Source organism: Cyprinodon variegatus, unplaced genomic scaffold, assembly GCF_000732505.1.
Source record: "Cyprinodon variegatus isolate N-32 unplaced genomic scaffold, C_variegatus-1.0 Scaffold389, whole genome shotgun sequence".
NCBI classification, from domain to species: domain Eukaryota; kingdom Metazoa; phylum Chordata; class Actinopteri; order Cyprinodontiformes; family Cyprinodontidae; genus Cyprinodon; species Cyprinodon variegatus.
The window spans coordinates 769,176-790,021 of NW_015150842.1; the positions used below are offsets into that span (position 1 = coordinate 769,176).

At 37.3% G+C, this 20,846-nt stretch overlaps 1 protein-coding gene across 1 annotated transcript in view; it reads right to left on the reverse strand.

The window, feature by feature from the left end:
• The window catches only part of wnt6 (wingless-type MMTV integration site family member 6), a 41,522-nt gene extending 37,166 nt beyond the window's left edge, over nt 1–4,356 (reverse strand). Inside the window, exon 1 of the mRNA XM_015387259.1 lies at nt 3,624–4,356. Coding sequence (XP_015242745.1) covers nt 3,624–3,703 — 80 coding nt within the window. The 5' untranslated portion in view covers nt 3,704–4,356. The remainder of the gene's footprint in view (nt 1–3,623) is intronic.
• Between the last annotated feature and the right edge of the window lie 16,490 nt (nt 4,357–20,846).

Sequence of the window (20,846 nt, forward strand, 5' to 3'; positions counted from 1 at the left end):
TGGATGGATGGATGGATGGATGGATGGATGGATGGTGCCAATTTATTTAAGAAAAACTGCAAAGAGATAAAAAATGAATTGTCTTTTACTCCTTACAAGGGTGAAATTTCAAATTGGTATAAGGTGGCAGCAGCACCAAGATAATTTTATGTATAGCTTAACCATATATTATACACTAGCTTAACCATATATTATACACTGTGTCTTAAAAGTTTTTTTAAGATGTTAACACAGTCAATGTATTGCTTATTTTACTATATGTGTCGGAATACTTTACAGGTTATTTTTTTCCTCTGGACTTTTTTTTTACTCTATTTGAAGAGGGCACTTATCCTCTTACATGGATTTATCAAACCAGATAAATTATCTTTGGCAATGGACCGCACTGACTGAAATACTTTATCTGACAAGAGGATTTATTTTACATTACATGAGTCATTGGGTTGCTTCTGATTCCTTAAACAAATATGTGCAATGGTTTCTGAGACAATCACACAGCTTATCAACACAATTTGTCAAGCTTTTTAATTGTGATAGATAGCTACAGGAAGCATATCACATCCAAATCTCAATTTAAAGGATTTATTATTTAAATTGATTGTATTTTTCTTTCCTCTGATGAGGTAGGTAAAATCATCTGGTAAAGGATTGGAAAATTTGCCCCCTTAAATAAGATACTTATATATAAAGCGTTTATGATAAGATATGATTTTTCTTATTTTATTCTAGGACCCAAAATGCCTACTACTTTGGTTGATAATTATACTTACCCTCCAATAAAAATTGCACTATAAAATTTCACCTACTTTTAGTTATCTTTCTACATTATAGGTAGACTTTATGTTTTGCTTTATTATCTTTATCTTAATCTATTGTTTCTTCCCCTCTTTTTTCCAGAATTGTCAACAACTTAAATTTTGTATTTTTTTTAAAGTACTCAAAGTAGTAATGGAAATAAACTAAAGCCCAATTAAACCAAACAGCTTAAGTAGTGCATTATACCTTACAACATTCAGTCATTTCTTTGTGATGCAATTGGTTATGCCAAAGTTTTTGTGCAGCAGTATATCGCAACTCTTCCTTACCTGGTGCTGCACTCCTCCTATTAGCTGGCTGAAAGAATGTTTCTGGATTTCTGATTTGCTTACAAGAATATCGAAAAATAAATACATTTCTGTGCTTGGAAGTTTGGAAAACAACTAATATTTACAATTGGTTAAATAAAGAAGAGATAACTGTCACCCTGGCTGGCAAGATATGAGTACCAGAGTAAAAGTACCACACTATATTTTTGCTTACACCTACATCAAAATACAATCCTTCCATGTTGGAAATTACTTAATTTAAATATATATTACATTATATTAACAGTTTTTGTAATAATGGTTGCTTTTCATTTTTAAATAAAGGCAAATGTAATGCTTTACATTTTGTTTGATGATTTTATGTAAATGCTACATTACGCTGTACTTTAACCAGGTGAGTCCAATAATGCCATAATTTAAAGAGAAGGTAGTTATTTTAAGTGTATTAGTTTTATATATATATATAATCCAGTATTATTTTCAAAGTAATGTTCTCCATTGCTGTGGGAGAAGCTGTTTTTGTCTCCTGCACATTTCTTAGCATTGCCAGGGGGCAGAACATGTCAGCCATTACACTCGTCTGAAGTCCGATTTTTTCCAAATCTTATGCAAGGTTTTTTTTTAAATGCAAAATTCACGTAACCTTTTTTATTTCAAGCAGTAATGTCTAATAAGAACAGAGCATAATATGTATTTGCACAAAGTGTTATACAATAAGAATAAGAAAAGGCTGGAAGCTGGAGATTAAGAGAGCACTGCAGGGCCCTGAATCCATTTTGGTCTTTTCTTGTCCATAAAGAATATAAGAGAAAAGACCAATGTATATTGCTGCACCCTTGTGGGGAAGCAATGGTATAAGTGTGTTACATTCTCCAAACATGCTAAATGTATGATAACAAAGCAGTTGTAATGCTCTGTTCAATTACACCCCTGATCAGAGAAACCAAACTGCTAAGCTTAGCCCAGTCTCCTGCCAGTCAACAAGTAAATGCACTTACAGTGCCTCAGTGACACTACATCCCACACTGACCTTGACTGTGCTATGAATGAACAGTGGGAGGATCCAATAGAAAAAAAACACAAAGCTCCACTATTAAACACTGCAGAAGTGTGCATGCATGAGTGCAAGAGATGGGAACAGAAACATTAGAATTACAAGCATCATATATACAAAAACTCACATTATTAGGAAATATGTTATCAGTAGATCTGCTGGGCTTCTATGTCCATCTGTCTGTTCAACTGTCACCCATCCTACTGAGCTGAGCCTATATGGATTGTTTTATGATGACATATCCACTGCGCCTAGAGGGCCACCTGACATTCCTTAACATGAACTCCCGTCAGAGACACACACATCATCAGCAACACCTTAACCGACCTTACAGACCTTTCTCACTGCAGGCAACAAAGAGCACACTCACCTTTTTACCTCTCTGTTTTATTTCTTTTACACACTATGATAAGAGAAGCATCAGTCAGTTGACCAGTTGGGGTTTAGGAAAATCAGATTATGGTCAAAACCATATGAAGCATTATTGTGAATAATCTATAAAACCACAGCCTCTGTTGAATAATATTTAGTACAATAATTGTATTGTGTAAACTGTTTATACAAATATATAAAAAAAAATGAATTCAGAAAAAATAGGCAAATCAGATAAGGTAGAAATTGCTCAAGAACAGCCTAAATAGTTAATCTCTCCACAATTCTTGCTGAAGTTTTTATTTGTGCACAAAAGTTTGGAAAGATTAGTATGAAAAAAAGGTTTTTACAAGGAGCAAAAACACGATGAAGGTATTTTAAAATAAGTTTTTTTCCCCCTTTCAAATACATTTACAAAACATCCTGAAAGACTGCAGAGATATATGATGATCATTAATCTAAAAATCACAAATATACCAATAAACAACCCATTGAGAATATATTGTCAGAGGCGGTGTCTAATGCGGTAAGCAGTACCTTAAATCAGGATATGTATCTCTCTTTAAGCCATAGAATGAATCAAAATTCAAAAAACAAACATCAGTACATCAGTTGAGTGAATGTTGTTTAAAGCTATTGAATGATTCTAACAAATTAACATCAGGGAAAGAAGCTTTGTTGAATAAAAAGCTCTAATTTTCAAAACGTACCACTGTAACACAAACCTGGCTGTTTCTCTTCTCTCTTTTTTTTTTAGGGTTTTAGGGTGTAATCCTTAGGGGAAAAAGGCCAGTTAACATCTTAATAAGCTGGTCATCTTTTATGGAAGACAAATATCCTTAAAAATCCATCACTCTGAATGATGTGATGTTAATCTGCTGTTTATTAAGTAAAGTCTTAAAATTTTGTTTGGGGTTACTTTTTTTATGTAAAGAAAAAAATATAATAATTATTACCAGCTATGAAACTGAAAGTTTGCATTCCTGAAAGCTGATTCTCAGATAAATAAAATTTAGAGCACACCAGGAATATAAGGAGAAGTACAGTACATGAATAACATCCCATACTTAGTGAAACAATGACAGGGACACTGAACCCACGTGCTAACTTACCACCACAGTCCAATGATGTTGACCGGACAGAGCAAGATAAAGAACAGGGCCAGCTGGATCCTTGAGAGGCGAACCGTCATGTTGACCGCTGCAATTCCGCAAGGAGATTTTTCCCTTCGCCAAACTTTAATATAACGACCTCAGCCAACAGCGACTGTGATTATTTCTTAGAATCATAGGAGGTCCGACTGATTTTTGTTTGTTTGTTTTGTTTGTTTTTTTTTCTATGACGGCGCGGATCAGTCAACGCTCTCTGGAAAGTGTCCGTCAAGGAGTGCGCAAAAGTCCAACTCCTCTTCACTGGGGCGCATTTTAATGCTCAGCAAAGCCGGTCAAGTGGCCAGAGAAGTGATGTCCGCACTCAAAGGTGTGGTTAACCTCTTCATTATCGCATTGCTTTGTCTGTCACAGCGCAATTACATGGTTTCAATGTGGTCTGTAAGGAAAACACTCCAGACTGCGCACGGAAATGATCCAACTCTTAAGTTGCAGATTCTGTCACAGTTCCACTTCTGTGAGGCAAGAAGAGGAAGAGACGCGCAGCGGAGGTAAGAAAAAGCCGCTGCGCAGTGAGATGAGGAGCGCTCTGAGCTGACGCGCTGATGAAGAAGTTGGTGAAATAATTGAGGGCGCCCACAGGCTGCAGGTAGAGGCGACTCTCCTCCCGCTCAGTCTGTCTGCGTGTTTTCTTTAGATGAGAACAGGCTGGAAAAATGAGCTCGTCTTCTTCCACCTTAATGTGACGTCGCTCCGGGCGAGGCGAAATCCTCGCTGTAACTCAGACACATGGAGGGTGGAAAAAACAAAAACTATTGGTGTTAGAAGGTCCCGTGCTGTGATAACGCACGGCAAACCCAGTAACCATGATACTGGCCCAACATGAGGGCAGACTTTAGGAATGCAGACAATTTTACAGAAATGTAAAAGTTGTGCAAATATGATCAGCTTCTTCTTTAAATATTATTGATATAATATGAACGACAGAATCCAGAGACAACTTGTTTGTTAGTGCATCAAACTTAGCTAATATAATTGATTATAAGTATGTTTTTAAAAGAGGCATCATGTTAAGTTAAAATAACTTTGCTTTTGTATATGCTGAAACTACGGAGCCCCCTGGGTGTCAGGGTAAAAAAAAAAAAAAAAAAAAAGCCGGTGGAAATCCGTGGGCACGGATTGATAAAGTAAGCGCACGGTTTTCCAATCCATGCGCACAGATTACGAAACTGTGCTCTCGGTTTATTGATCCGTGCTCACAGATCAATAACTGTGAGCCCTGCTTTGTATTCCGTGCGCACACAGCTGCTCCGGAACCTTCAGAGTTTGATGCATGGGCCACATCCACAAGGTAAGTTTTGTCAATTAATTGTTATATATATATACATATAAACATAAAGACTTAGTGCAGTGCGATGCTTTAATGAGCATGCTTTAGAGCTTGAACTTGCATCAAACTCTGAAGGTTCCGCTGTTCCGCTGTGTGCGCACGGAATACAAAGCAGGGCACACAGTTTATTGATCCTAGCGCACGGATTAATAAACCGAGAGCACAGTTTCTCAATCTGCGGGCACAGATTAATAAAACTAGAGCACAGTTTCTCAATCCGCGGGCATGGATTAATACACCGCGAGCACAGTTTCTCAAACCGTGCGCACGGATTAATAAACCGAGATCACAGTTTCTCAATCCGGTGGCACGGATTAATAAACCGAGAGCACAGTTTCTCAATCTGTGCGCTCAATCAATCCGTGCCAACGGATTTCCACCGGCTTTTTTTTTTTTTTCTTTTACCCTGACACCCAGGGGGCTCTGTATAAAACACAATGTATGTGCTTAAACCAGTCAAAAATAAAATTTTTCGGTGTTTCATAAAGTTTGATTTTGATAAAGGAATGATTAGGGTCGCCAACTCCCTTAAAAAAGAAAAAGGGAGACCTCATGAGCTTGCCTCCGGACCCGGTTGCCTTTAACCCTCCTGGCGTAGTGACACTCCCCCTTTTGTGTGTGAAATTATTTTTTTTAAATATTTGACTCAAATTTGCATTGAATTAGATTCATATTTGCAGTGTGCTTTTTATTCTTTATCGCTGACTATTTCCACCCAGGTATTTGTTTTTTCCCATTCCTCCCTATATTTCTGCATCCTTTTTTCTTTTTACAGCCTTTTTAGCCTGACCTCGAATACTCGTACGACGTATTCGTAGGAGTATAAGGGCCAGGCTAGAGATTTTTTTTCCCTTCTATTTCGAGAAAAAAGTAGTAACATTACGAAAATAAAGTCATAAAATTACGGAAATAAAGTCGTATCATTACGAGAATAAAGTTGCAATGAGATTTAAGTCATAAAATTATGAGAATAAAGTCATAAAATTCAGAGAAAAAAAGAACATTACAAGAATAAAGTTGTTACATTACGAGAATATAGTCGTAAAATTCCGAGAATACAGTCATAAATTCCGAGAAAAAGTCGTAACATTACAAGAATAAAGTCATTACATTACAAGAAGTCGTGAAATTACGAAAATAAAGTCGTTACATTACGAGAATAGTCTTAAAATAATGAGATAAGGTCGTAATATTAAGAGACTAAAGTCTTAGAATTACGATAAACAAGTTGTATTTGTTGACAACTCTTACAAAAATAATTTCTTCCGTAAAATGAGGAATTCCGAGCTTCATGTGAAGTTATACCTTGGCTCTGGTTTCACAAATGAGAAAATCTTTTAGCACACCAGCATCAGATTGGGCAGTTGATCAAAGTGGACTCAGGTTTCTGTTTGGTGGAGCTGGTCGGCCGTTATATGCTGGTCGGAGCTCTGAGCTTTCTTATTCTTATTCTCGTAATGTTATGACTTTATTCTCGTAATGTTACAACTTTATTCTCATAATTTTATGACTTTATTCTCATAATGTTATGACTTTAATCTCGAAATTGAAGAAAAAAAATCTCTAGCCTAGCCCTAATACTCTGTCGTACTATTCCGCCCCAAAAGGCAGTTTCCAGCATTTGAATTACTCCGTTGGTCCCCCAAACTGCTCTGTTGTCTCCCGCTATCTTTTCCGTGAGCAACATTTGGCTCGACCAATGGTATGAGGGTATTCTGAATCAATACATATATGTTGTCAGCTTATTGGTCACAACGCAGGACAGGACCCGGGAACAAGTTTACCTTAAGGTTTGTTTCTAACTTGCCCTTGTTCTTCATTTTCCATTAGCTTTTTACTGACAATTTTCTTACTCTCACAGTAATAGGGGACAAAGTGCGTTCCTTTTCCACTAAATACGGCAGAGGTACTTCAATTTCTGAATACAGAACAATTAAATTTTTTAAGGGACATTTGGCAACCCTAGGAATGACTATGATATATAAGAATGCAACATTGGGAGTTGAATAACATACTTAAAGGTATAGAAGACAATCTTTTATTTTCGGGTGGATCATCTAAATAAGTGGTCGTCCTAATTGTCAATCATTCTGGTGATATGTTCACATAAGGTGGTCCTAAGGAGAGCTGTCCTTGCAGAGCATTATGGGATTTGCTGTCACAGTGGCCCGTTGTCACCATTGCCTGTCACTACCTGACAGTGGCGACTAATAACAAAGATGGCACAGGCACTGTGTGGTGGAGGAGTTACGAGACCAACGGGGAGCAAAAAGCAGTGGTCATCTGCATAAACGGTCAGTTAACTGAGTTTGCTATAAAATCCACTTTATAGTCCCTGATTTATAAAGTGATTGAGGGATTTAGGGGTTAGGGTCTATGTTCAGGCACAGTAAGGTTCTTTGAGCTATGAGAACAGCAACTTTTAAACAGAGCGTGTACAAGGAGAAATGGGCTTGTGCATGCCCTTGCATCATTTAATAGGTGTTTCCTCGCAGCAGGGGTACAGGGTTGTGCATGAGTGTTTTTTTTTTAAGTGGAGAGGGCAGGTCTTTTAAATAATTCGCAAAAATCCTCCACAATACATTTAATTAAGCTTTATTATTATTCTTTTTATTTTTTTTTTACAGTGTCCTGTCTGGTGATGTGGCAATAAAAATAGTTGTCTTGATGCCAAAAAGAGCTCAACAGATTTTGCTTTCACAAGTGGAGCAGTACGGCTATCCCCATTAGTGGTCCGCTAATTCATGCAGGGAGTATTAAAGATTGTATGGACATTGCAATGTAAGTAGAACAGGAAAGGAAAAGAAAAGGAGAAAAGATTAAAGAAAGAGAAGATAAAAGGGAGATAACGATAAAACATCTTCAGTCTGCTTCATCACCTGCAAAGAGATGTAAGAAGAACAGCACAAACAACGGATATAGTATAAGAGATATAATAAAGTAACACCTAGATACTATCGCTGGAGTATATGTAGTATTATAATCTGACATGTATATTGTGGTAACTAAAGATAAGAATATGGGATTTCTGTATGGAAGTGAATCTCTGAGTACCTGGGGCCAAGCACCTGTAGTTGTTTGTTAGAGTGCACCTGTGCATGTAAAGTTTATCCAAAGGAAAAATGCTCAATAGTGGTTGTGAAGAGCCGAAGACTCGCCCCTCCAGAGCACAGAGGCGAGGGTTGGGGAACCCAAAGCCCCAGACATCCAAAGGGATCCCAAGAGCAAAGGCGCCCAGGAGGGGCCACCCCAGAAGATCCCCCCCACCAAGGGAGGAGGAGAGACAGCACCAAGGAAAACCCCCAGCCAACGCAATGCCTGAGAGCCAGGGGGGTGATTACCTGGGCTCCGCCGGCAGCCAGCCACCCTGAAGTCGATCCAGCCATGGGCCCCAGGGACCCAATGCTCCAGGGGCGCCCAATAGATGAATAATTAAGCTTTAAATTCTAGTGTAAGTTAATGAACAGATTTTTTTTTCCCTTCCCTCTGTACTTTCCAATTTCAAATTGTGATACTGATTCAAATAAACCATAAAAACAAACTTCAAAACAGAAAAACTATACTAAACTAAACTACTTATACAAATGTTCTTTGAATTTACATTATTTATATGGAAAATGGAGAAAATAACATATCTAATTTAAGGAAATCTTTATAGAATTTATGTGTTTGAGTTAGGCAAGACAAGGCAAGTGTATCATTTCTCTAACACATTTCACTTACAAGAATGAAAAGCCCTGAATACAAAAAGAACATTAGAAAAGGAAATGCAGAAACACATCTATTACACTAGCAAATATAAAGGCAACTAAAGAAAAACACTGGAAACCAGCATTTATTATGTTTCAGTCAACAGTTAACAGTACATAAAGAGTCAAAGGCAACTCTAACCAAACTGTATGTTTTCAACCTGTTGTGCATTTGTTCCATATTAAAGGAGAACATACCGTAAAATGAATATGCCCCTTACAGATTTCTTCACCTTTTGCTTTTTGGTCATGCTCAAATGTCTGATTATCAGTCAGATCTTGAAATGTCACAAATATAACCATGGTATATATAAAAAGCAATATATAAATGGTGTGGGTTGATATCAAAATTAAAAAAAAAAAAGCTTTCCAAAACTCTCTTGACCTGTGAAAAAAAAGACATTGCCCCCACTTTGTGCATCACACAGTTTAAAGTGTCTATTCATTTTTTGGGGGGGCTCACACCTGTCAAACCCAGACTTTATTACTGACAGAACTGTGTAAAGTATAGCTGAATTAAACATAACCTGTCTTTATACACTAGGCTAAAATAGTTTATAAAGTAACGCATCACAGACAAGATGTAAAGACACTTTGGAACAAATAAAAAACAAAATGATTGTTATTAGTCAATCTGGAAATGGTTGTACAGCCATTTCTAAGATTTAAGGACTCCAATCAGCAGCATTGGGAGCTGCTAAAGTAGCTTGTAAAAGTATTCAGATCCCTTAAACCAATCCACATTTTGTGGAAAGGTTCACATTACAACAATAAACATAAATTCATATTATGGGAATCTTATGTAAAAGAACCACACAAAGTGGCATATGTTTGTAAGTATGGTGTGCAAAATTATTTTGCCCGTTTTCTCTGAGTGCAACCAACTGCCTTTAGAAATGCCTGAGTATGACTACTGATGAAATAAAGTTAACCTGTGTGTGATCTAATCTCACTACAAATACAGCTTTTCTGTGGGAGCCTTAAAGCTTGGTTAAGAGAATATTGAGGAGCAAACCACATCATGAAGTCCCAACAAGACACCAGACAGGTCAGGGATAAAGTTGTAAAGAGGTTTTAAGCAGGCTAAGGCTATAAAAATATTTTCCAAGCATTGAACATCTCACATTGCAATACTCAATCCATCATCTGGAAATGAAGGGTATGGCACAACAGTAAACCTACCAAGACAAGACCATCCACCTAAACTTACACACTGAATAATAAGAGCACTGATCAGAGCCAAAAGTTGCATGTTGACTCTGGGTGGTGGAATCTGTCCAACAGGACAACTATTAGTCACTCCCTGCACAGATACATTTTTTATGAAGGACTGATGGAAGAAAATGATTGTTAAAACAAGAAGTCCCATTTGCGGATTGCCAGAAGCCCCATTGGGAAAAGAGCAAACATGTAGATGAAGGAAATTTAGAGAGACAAGACCAAAATATAACTTTCTGGCCAAATTGCAGAATGTTATGTGTGGTGGAGACCATCCCCACACTCAAAAGTGGTGGTGGCATCATGCTATGGATGGAGTTTATCCTTAGCAGGGACCAAGAAAATGGTCAGAGTTGTAGGAAAATGGAATGGCATGTTGGCAATTTGGGAAGAACAGCTTTTGGAATTTGAAAAAAAAGTCTTGAGACTTGGGCAGAGGTTAAGCTTTAAGCTGTCATGGTCCTGGCGCTGATGGTTGGCTTTTTCATCTGCCCCTGTTCACCTGTCTAATTGGCTGGGCGGCTGATGATCGTCAATCTTTTTTGCCTGATTCCTGCAGCTATTTATGCTGTTTGTTTGCCTACCATCAATGCCAAATTCTTTGAGCTGTTTCTGTGAGATTAATTCTAGCGTTTAAGTCAGTGTTTGACATTTTAGTTCTGACCTGCTTTTTGCTACTGGATATTCTTTTTTTGTCTTGTCCCTGTCTGTCAGTCTGTCAGTTAAGTTTTTTTGACTGACTTTCTGTATTCTGTTGGTTAGCGAACTTGGACTGTGTTACTGACCTCCGCTTGGATTCTCCTTCGGTATCTGTTCAGCTCTCTGATCTCCTAGTCTGTCTGCTTGGTTTGGATTGTACTTCGGCTTTGGATTATTCCTCACGGACACTGTTACTTCCTCGGCGTCGGCTGGCGCATACTCCTCTCCGCCCTGTGCTCAGAAGCTGTAACAACTGCAAACAGTGGACAATCTCCCTCCGGATTCCTCATCTCCCTCTGGAATCGGACTGAACTCTCAACTAGAGAATCCGGTTATCCGCCCCGCTGACGTTGGCTGCTCACTTAAGTTTTGAATGAAAACCGTCTTGATTTTTTTTGATCGAACATTAGGTCCAAGGTTCTGAGGTCATTACACAAGAAGCACAGCAACCCTAAAGAAAAAAACGGGGCTACAAAATGAATGGTTTCAAACAAAATATATGAATGTGTTAAAATTGACTATTCAAAGTCTAGACCTAAGATAATCTATGGCAGGATAGGAAAACTGCTCTTCAGATATGATCTCCATGTAATGTGACTGAGCTTGAGCTATTTTGCAAAGAAGAATTTGGCAAAATGTTCAGTACAAAGCTGGTAGAGATATACCCTTAAAGGATTTGTAGCTAAAGCTGCACAGTGGGTTTGATTCCCGGCGAGGTGTCTTTCCTCATGGAGCTTGCATGTGCATGCATGGGCTCTATCTGGGTACTCCAGCTTCTTCCCATAGTCTAAAAACCTGATTGTGAAGTCAATAGGCATCTCTAAATTTTCCTTAGATGCGGGTGTCTGCATGGCTGCATCTGTGTTGCCCTGCGACAGACTGGCAACCTGTCCAGGGTGTACCCCGCCTTTTGCCTATAGACTGCTGGAGATAGTCACTGGCCCCACCGGGACACTGACCGACTAAGCGGGAGAAGATGGATGGATGGACTTTCAGCTATAATTGCAGCAAAAAGGTTTTCCACAAACTTTGGGGAGCTAAACACTTGCACAATTTTTTTTTCTTTAAAACTTTTTTTTAATTCTAATTACCTTAATGCTTTGCAATTATGTATTGCTTTCTTTAGGTCTTTTACATAAAATTTCAATTAAATATATCTCTGTTTGTGGTCAAAATATGACAGAATGTGGAAAAGCTCCTGGGGTATGAATACTTTTGCAAGCCACTGTATTACTGATTCATAAAACAAATCAGGGATTGGGTATCTTATCGAAAAGTCTGAAGTAATTAAATATGCGACTTAAGTCCCCATCTCTGACAGACAGACAAGCACACACACTCACACACAAACTCTCCTAAAACATAACTTCCTTGGCGGAGGTAATACGGGTTGCAACAGAGCTAATTCTTGTAGGCACACAACCTAGTCATCTCTATTGGGACATAATATCAGAATACACTTTACTGTTAATTTGAATCCACTTAACTGTCCAGCAGAAAGCCTGCAACCTCTTTTTACATTTGGTAGCCCCACTCCCTCACAAATACTATGCCAATGCAGGCTACTGTTTTCTCCCAGTTATAACAACTTTTTTCCTGTCTTGGCTACTTTATACTTCATATAAGGGTAAAACCTGTAAGTCTGACATGTTTTTCCCTTTTACGTACAGTAATGGAAGATAGTGATGCAAATGTCATCTTTCAGTGGGTGCAGTACCACCGATGTATCATGAAAAACTCCTTCTAAGCAGATTCAATGTACCAAGAGAGCCAGCCCTAATATTTCTGTAATGTATTGTATTATATGTCAAATGCTCATCAGACATATTGGTCCAGAAAAGGGCAGTTCTAGAAACAGAAAAAATACTACGCAGAATACATATGTTTTTTTTTTCTTTCTTGTTTTTGTTTGTTTTTGAAGGGCAATCTATTCAAGAACAAATGCAGACCGATCTTTGTATTTCCTCTATTTATATTTAACTGACTTGTAGACCCCAGAATGACTGGCTCATTCCACTTTCAGTAACAGCTAATTGGGATCTTTTTTAACAATAAACAATGCTATATTAAAAAAAAAATTATAATACTGTATGTGGGGCAAAGAACAATAATTGAACAAGCCTGTAAGGTTAAAAAATGTCAATGTTCATACCTCAAGAACACTCAATTGGTATACTATATATATTGCCCTCATATCACTTGAGTGTTCAGCTATATTACCCATATCAAAAACACCTTATGAAAAACCCTTCCAAAGAAATCTTTCTTTTTTTTTTTTCAAATTACTTGCACTATCATGTATTAATAACTGGTTGTGCATGGGGGTATGTTAGCCTATCATTTTATCTGGCCAAGGGCAAATGCACTGAAACTCTATACTACTGTACTATGGTCGTCCATAAAAGCCCTGTCACCAGACTTCGTTCCACAGCAATGAGGCACAAGAACATTCACTGGCAAAGTGACTCAGACATATACCACTGAATTTTATTGAGGATCTTCTTTCTATTTATCAAAAATATATGTGTTGAATTGTAATAATCAACATTTGTTTACCTTTTCTGAAAGTTTATTTTACTAGAAAAAATTTAACGTTTCTATTTCTATATGTTTGAAATGTAACATGTTCTAACTTGAAGACGTCTTTTCACGTTATGATTGCAAAATTCAATTTTAACTCATGCAGGTTTGTTCTCAGTGATAGCCTTATTAAGTTAGTGTCAATTAGAGTACCGGTATGTGGTTTTTTTGTTTGTTTGTTTTTTTGCTGCAGCAATCAAAGCAATCACAGTGCAGATAATTTGCAAATATTTCAGAAGAAGGATTTTTACATGTGGTATTTGCATTTACCTCAAGTAATTTATCATTAACAAAACTAATAAATCCTTTTACTCCTATATAAAACATGAACATACATTACAATGAAAGATTATTGCACTAGTTGTATGCTTAGAGCCTGTTTTTCTTTAAATTGAACCAAGAGGCCATTCATGAGGTTGGTGGTGCTCCAACAGGTTTTATTCCAGAGTCTCTTAGCATTTAGCCAGAAATAACATCTTAACAGCTTAACCTCTAACCACCCTTCCTGTCTGCTTTTGATTCCACTGCATAATAATGCTATTCCAGTATTTGATTGTGGGATTGTCTCAACAAGTGAATGTAAGAGGAAGATCTAAGGGTACTGGAGGCGACAGCAATCTGAAGGAAATCTGAGAGGTTCTGTGTAGGTGAAAATAGGCAGAAGGAGTAATGATATTTATCTGGGTTGTGAATGACAGAGTGCTATCAAGGATGACACCCAGACTATTGACTTGAGAAGAGAGAGAGGTGGTTGAACCGTAGATGTAAGAGAGAAACTGTCAATCTTGGATAAAACCAATTTTGAATTCTACTGGGAGGCTCTCTGTTTTGTTGCAATCGAGCTTTAGTAAGTTAGAGGTCAAACAGGCTTTGATTTTAGAACGGTAGGAGTTTATAGGATAAATAGACCTGGGTGTCATCTGGATAACAATGAAAATTTATTTTCAAAAGAGGTTACCAAGTGGCAGAAGGTAGATGATAAAATATAGGGGCCCCAGAACAGAGTCCTTAGACACACCGGTTGTGATAGGGGACAGATATGAGTAAAATGATTTAATTTGGATGAAATTAGTAGGGCCAGAGAAGTAGGAACGAACCAGTGAAGGTGTGTCTGATTGACCCCATCTGAGAAACTGGGTCGTAAGCGACACTCAGGTCCAGAAGGATAAAAATAGAAATGAGATCTGAGTCATCTGCCATCAGAAGGTCGTTTGTGATATTTATGTGACCAGTTTCAGTTCTGTGGCAGAAAACAGACTGTAATTGTTCATACAGTTTATTATAGGTTAGATGTGAGTGAATTTGATAGGTAACCACTTGTTCTAGTATTTTAGAAATGAAAGGGATTTGACCCAGTTTTTTTCAGTGTAGGAGTCATGACTGCAGTCAAACAGGCAGGTGGAGGACTTAGGTTTAGTGATTAAGTCTGAGATGTTGGAGATTTCTGGGAGCTGAAAGCTAGAGAATGACTGAGAGAGGGGATGGATTTGTGAAGAAGATACAACATATGCGGTGTGGAGACATATGAAGGGGAATTCTGATGATTTTTCTCATTAAAAACTGCTTTATAGCATTATAGGAGATTGGTGATTGGAAATGAAGGGTTAATATGATTGTTAGAAATGAAATCAGATTAATTATGCCAGTCTTGGTCTATATTTTCTTGTAAAGATATTATTCAATCAGTGGGCTTTTAGTGCTGAAATAAAGTTTGCAATAATAATCCAAAATGCCTTATTGTTGATGTGGTGTTCTGTTCAGTTTGCTTCCATTTGATAAATTTGTTGAGGAACAAAAAAAAAGAAAGGCCTAACACAGAAGAGCCACCTCCTCCGTACAAACTCTGCTGTACATCTACACCTTATGGCTTTAGAGCACCAGAATCTTCACATTTTGGACAAAGAAAATAGGTGGTTTGAGAGGGGTGTGAAGGAAGCCATCTATGTTAAGAAAGAAAAAAAAAACAGCCTTAAACCTTAAACAGGTTTCAGCTTTCAAAAACCTACAATGCAGCTATTGAGTTAATCCCTTCCCACTATCATCGCAGCCCCAGCCCCTTTGCAGGAGACTGGAGGACCTTCGCCTATTCAGCCCGGTCAACAATTCCCTTTAACGACCTCCCTTTCAGACACTTAGATGGGTATGGGGCATTGCAGGCTAACAAGAGAAGCAAAAACACCCCCATTCTAAAGGGGTGGACCCCTTTGTCCATTTCAATGTGCATGTTTTCTAAACAAAAACAAGGTTTTGATGGACTACTGTATAAAATCTCGAACTCAACGCTATTCCTGAGATTTTGAATTGAAAAAGCTTCCTGGATGAGAAGCGAAACATTCTCAAACTTGGAAAGTGATTTCGATGGATTGTTTTTAATTTTCTTGTTTTGGAATGCCTGTGGCCTGAATGACTGAGAATCTTCAACAGCATAAGGAAAAAAAGAAAGCTATGTTCAGAGACTAAGTTACATGGGAGAAGATTTAGCTAAACATCAGTTTTAATTTGAGGCAAAACAATGGAACACTCTCCCACTTCTAGGGTTTTGAAATGTACAGGATTTGGTCATTAACATATTGTAACATAAATTTACAAACTAAACATAGATTTATCCTTCTCATTCATGAAACATATGGAATTCTTCAAATGCATGTTTCACATAAAACTTTAAACTTTTTCCTAGATTTGAGCATCAGTGCAATATGAAAATTTAAAAAGTTTAACCCAGTTCCAATAAAACCTCAGTTCTCTTTAACCAGGACTCAGTATTACAATCAACTAACGTTACCAAATAAACAGAGCTGCAATAGGTTTTTCCAACACTTGCAATATTTATTGAGAAACAAACTAAGATGAAATGCCTAAAAGTGATAACTTTTTTTCAGAAACGTAATTCAGATGGTAGTGCAATTTTAGCTTTGGGAAATTTCATTGTAATAGTGTGTATCTGTGACATAATTTATTAAACATTATATTTGATACATTTTATGATTTATAGGATATGTATACTAATGGCCTTCAATTAGTCAGTACTCCAGCAGCAGTTATTTTCTTAGGTTTTGATAACATATCATCAGATGATCAATGTCAGTAGAACAAAATGTACTCAGTTGATGGACTCATATAAGGATTTTTGACATGCCTTTCAATTCTTTAGAATAAAGGTTAATTGCATGCACTGACCTACTATGGAAAGTAAAATTTTACTTTGAAAAAAAACATATTTCTCAAATACAGCTTGTTGGATGGATAAGCTCAGTAATAAACAGACTTTGAGGCATTCCAAGAGACGTGCTTGGAAAATGTTTTCAATGTAGGATTTATGTGTGTTGGCAAAAATAATGGCTCTGCATCATCTAAATGTGTCTCAGTTTAAGGATGGTCTGTCGTTGATTGTTTTGTTGATAGTTTGAGCCGTATCTTTCACACTTTTTCTGCTGCACTTTCTCTGTTGTACTCATTACTTTAGATTTGTTGTCCATCTTTTGTAAATGGTTTATCCAGGTCTTAAAAGTAATTTCTATCATTATCTTACTTCTTCTATCAATGTGTTTTTGTAGATCTGAGTTAACACTCTTTCCAGTTTCATAGAGTTGTGTTGGTCCACTTTTAATTTATCTATTTTGGGACAATAAAGGGATATTCTATCCTATTCTATTATATATTATATATGATATTATATATAGTCTATTATATATTAAATATGATATATATATATGTATATATATGAAGGATATAATTACAGGAAATAATAGTTAAATAATAATAATTAAAGGAAATAATTTATGTTTCAGTAAGATGAGAGCAGCTAACAAGGTTCTGTGACATGCGGCATGCATTAACAACCATTACAAAACTAAATGAGAACACAGTAAAACTTGTGACATTGTCCTTTAGTACAGTGTATTGTAAAGGTTTTTGCCCCTAACAGATTTATTTTGTGTTTCCTTGTCATATTTAAATCATTACAGTTATTGAAGTGTTTATGATATTAGTATACAGGGATACACTAAGAAAAAGAAAGCGTAGTTTTCAGTGATGATTTCCTTTATTGCTTAAAAAATGTATCCAAACCAACCTTGGCCTACATGAAAAACAATCTAATCTTTTTTTTCTTTTTTTAAAGTATAAATATATCAATTAGGTCTAATTTTGAGAAGGTTACTTCAACAACTATCATTTTTTTTTGTTACAAAACTTCACATAGCAAAATCAAAGTGATACTGAATTAATCAAGTGGGAAGAAGAGCAGCTTCCCGTTTGCGGAATGCTTTTTTTGCACAGTGCTTGAGCATTAATTATAAAAATGCATCCCATTGGAATATATACTAATGTTGCTGTCACATATTTAAGATTTGGAATGCAGGTATGTAATGTGTAAAGCAAACCCCTATTCCTTTTATTCAACAAGTGTGATTTTGTGCATTTTTACAATTTAATCAATAAGTTTATGTATTACATAGCAATTTTCTCTTTAATTAAACTTAACAATTTTAACTAAATTAGGAGGTTATGAAAACTAAGCTCTTGCAGTGAATATAAATATATTCCTGGCTGTTCAACAATTTAATGCATGTTCTATATCAATCACCTTGTATCTTCCTACTCTGTGATTTCTCTATCATCTTGTCCCCTTCTCTGCTGGGTGAGAGTGTTTAGTTAGGGAGGGCTGAATCTTCATACTTGGCTGAGGCTTTATGGACAATAAAGATCTGATTTCAAAGTCCAGCAGGGTGTTAGGCCTGGGGTCTTGGCTCAAATTTAGTTGCCTGCTGGGAGGAAACACTGTGCAGCTCCCAACCAGATGGCCATTAGCCCACATACAGTAGATTCATATTATTCCCAGTGTGTGTTGCTGAAATGCTTGTGCGTAAGCAGCTCCATTCTTCACCATCATGGCTATCGAGCTGCACTGAGTCCCTTCAAAATGACTCAGCATTAGTATTTCTAAATGTTGACTCTGCACTTTGTGTGCTTTACATTGAGCTTAACCATGGTAAGCATAGGGTAGATTTACTCTTTTGCAATCAAAAAAACAGACATGACAACATCAGTTCTACTCAGTACCCTTTAACGAGCAGATGTTCAGCAGTCCAGAAGGGACAACATTTAAGTCAATATCTTCAATCATGATTTTTCCCTTTCTCTGAACCACAGTTTGATTGTTTACTCCCCCATTGTTTCATTTTGATCACGCAGCTTGGAGTGGAGATATGTGACATGTTCCCCAAGCATGTAAAATACATCTGTGGAGACTTAGGTCAGCACTGCAGAGGAAACCGCCCTGATGGATATGGAGCTTTACTAAGACCTGCCAACACTGCATATTTTAGTCATTACATTAAACTTATAACTTTGGGGTTTGCTCAACAAAATATGTTGTTGTCAAAGAAAAGAATGGGAGGAGTAAAGCAAGGATTTACCAGTGGCACGAATAAAGATGTACCTCCTTGCACAGATAAATCCACAAGGTGGAGACATTTTTGGCCTAAAACATCTCTTTAACCCTAACTTACTATCCTGCTCAGTAATAACCATTTTCAGTAAACCAAAACAATAAACATTCAAGACAGAATCTTAAACACTGTAATTATTTTAATCGGTGATAAATCTGTTTGCAAACATGCATTTGAAAATATGACAACCTCTAAGTCATGAAGGCAGAAGGGCTAGGGGCATGGTGTATTGTTATGATTAAAAGGCAGTCATTGTTGCATGGAAGACTGAATTAGAAACTTAAAAGTGGCAGACAGGGTTTTTAAGGAAAAGGACAAGTTTCGTTTTCCAAGCATTGATAGATAACACCTATCAGCCCTTCTGTGAAAGTTTACCATAGAGGAAGGGTGCCACCGTCTAGGTCCTGTAATGTTTGGATACACTCCCTTCCAGCTATGTGATTGAACTGGCTAAATGTTCTCATCAGCATGTAATTCCACACCAAACGGGCAAGGTACTAAGCCATTAATTTCTATTTAGATGTGTTGGAGAAGGGATGGGTTGGAGAAAGGTAAATCTTGAAGACCTGAGTTGGGTACCCCTGTTTATGGTATTGAAACAGATGATCCAAGCAGTTGAAAAACAATGAATAAAATAGATAAGGTTTTGCTTACATTTACAAGCCATGACCTTGCACGTGCAGAAATATTGTCTGTTAGCAAGAGCAAGTCAGCTGGAATAGAAACGATTTCCTCTAAATTTGGGGCCATGATTCGTCAAGTGATTGTAGAATGACACAAGAGATGAAAAGGGGGATTACAATCATATTGAGGGAACTGCCCCTTTAGGTCATGATAAAGAAAATGATAAACAAGAAAGTGCAGCTCTCTCTTTACAAAAGATGCACCGATCCAAGAATCGGATCGGATATCAGCTCCAAAATTGACGAATTACCTGGACTGATTACACAACCTCACAGCGAACACACAGCATCAAGTGATGATCTACAGTACACAGTATAATCCAGGATTGAGATTATGAGTCTATGGCCATTATATAACATTATTAAAAATTTACAATAAAGAGTTCAGAAGTGCCAATTTTTCTGTGAACATATTCCCATGACAACATCACAGAATCCTGTTTGTTCTCTTAGCTGAATAAGGAAAGTAAAAAGAGCCAAATGCTCCTCCCATTTACATTTTACCTTCATGTGCTAGAATTGGTAATATCACTATGCAGTTTGCTCTTGTGGTATTCTGTAGACAGTGTAACACTGTCTTTTACAAGACTTCAGCATGTGGAGAAAAATAAAAATCTTAACATTCATTTGCAAGAACTTGTGGCGTCCTCTTCAGTCTGTCGTTAATTTATCTTCAGAGCATTGGTTTGGATTATGAAGTGTTCCCTCCTTCTCTTCTCCACCTAGAAAAAGCTAACAGGCCTAACCCCTGTCCTGCCACACCTATCTTGTTAACGCTAAGCACACATTCCCCCTCTGACACTGGTTTCATCTGGGTGTGAAACAGGCTCCTACTGCTTGCCAGAATGCACCACCTATCTCTCGATGTGACTCTCTTTCACCCCGTTTTTTTCTTATTTTCTGTATCTCTCTCTGTGCCACAGATGTGCCGTTTTGTTTCCATAGAAAAAGCCTCAGTCACACTCCTAAGTCCTCAAAACACATTCCCGGGCGATTATGATCAGAAATGATTAGAAATCCCACAGGGGCTAATATTTTATTTGACATCTTGAATTAGATCTAAATAAGAAACACATGATGGCCCTAACCTTTTTAAAATAAACCACAGCTATCCCTGGAATCCCCAGGAGAAAGGCTTGTTCATGAAATTCCTCCACAACTGGCACACACACACTCCAGTTCTGAGAGTGTGAGAGAGGTTGTAGTTTAAATTATTAATACCTCCCGCTGCCACATGATGTTACATGTCTTGAAGCAGAAGCTTTCTTTATAGAAAGAACAGAGCTGAAGCTAAATTGTGGTCTTGTTTCAGCAAGTAACAAAAGCAAATCCAGGCTGCTGTCAGTTAAATCTCTGCCATTCGGTTGGATACATATGAGTTCAGCTCTGCCTTAAATCTTTTTCCTAGTGTCAACATTGTGATCCTGTCGTTATGATCCTATAGCAAAACAACCTAG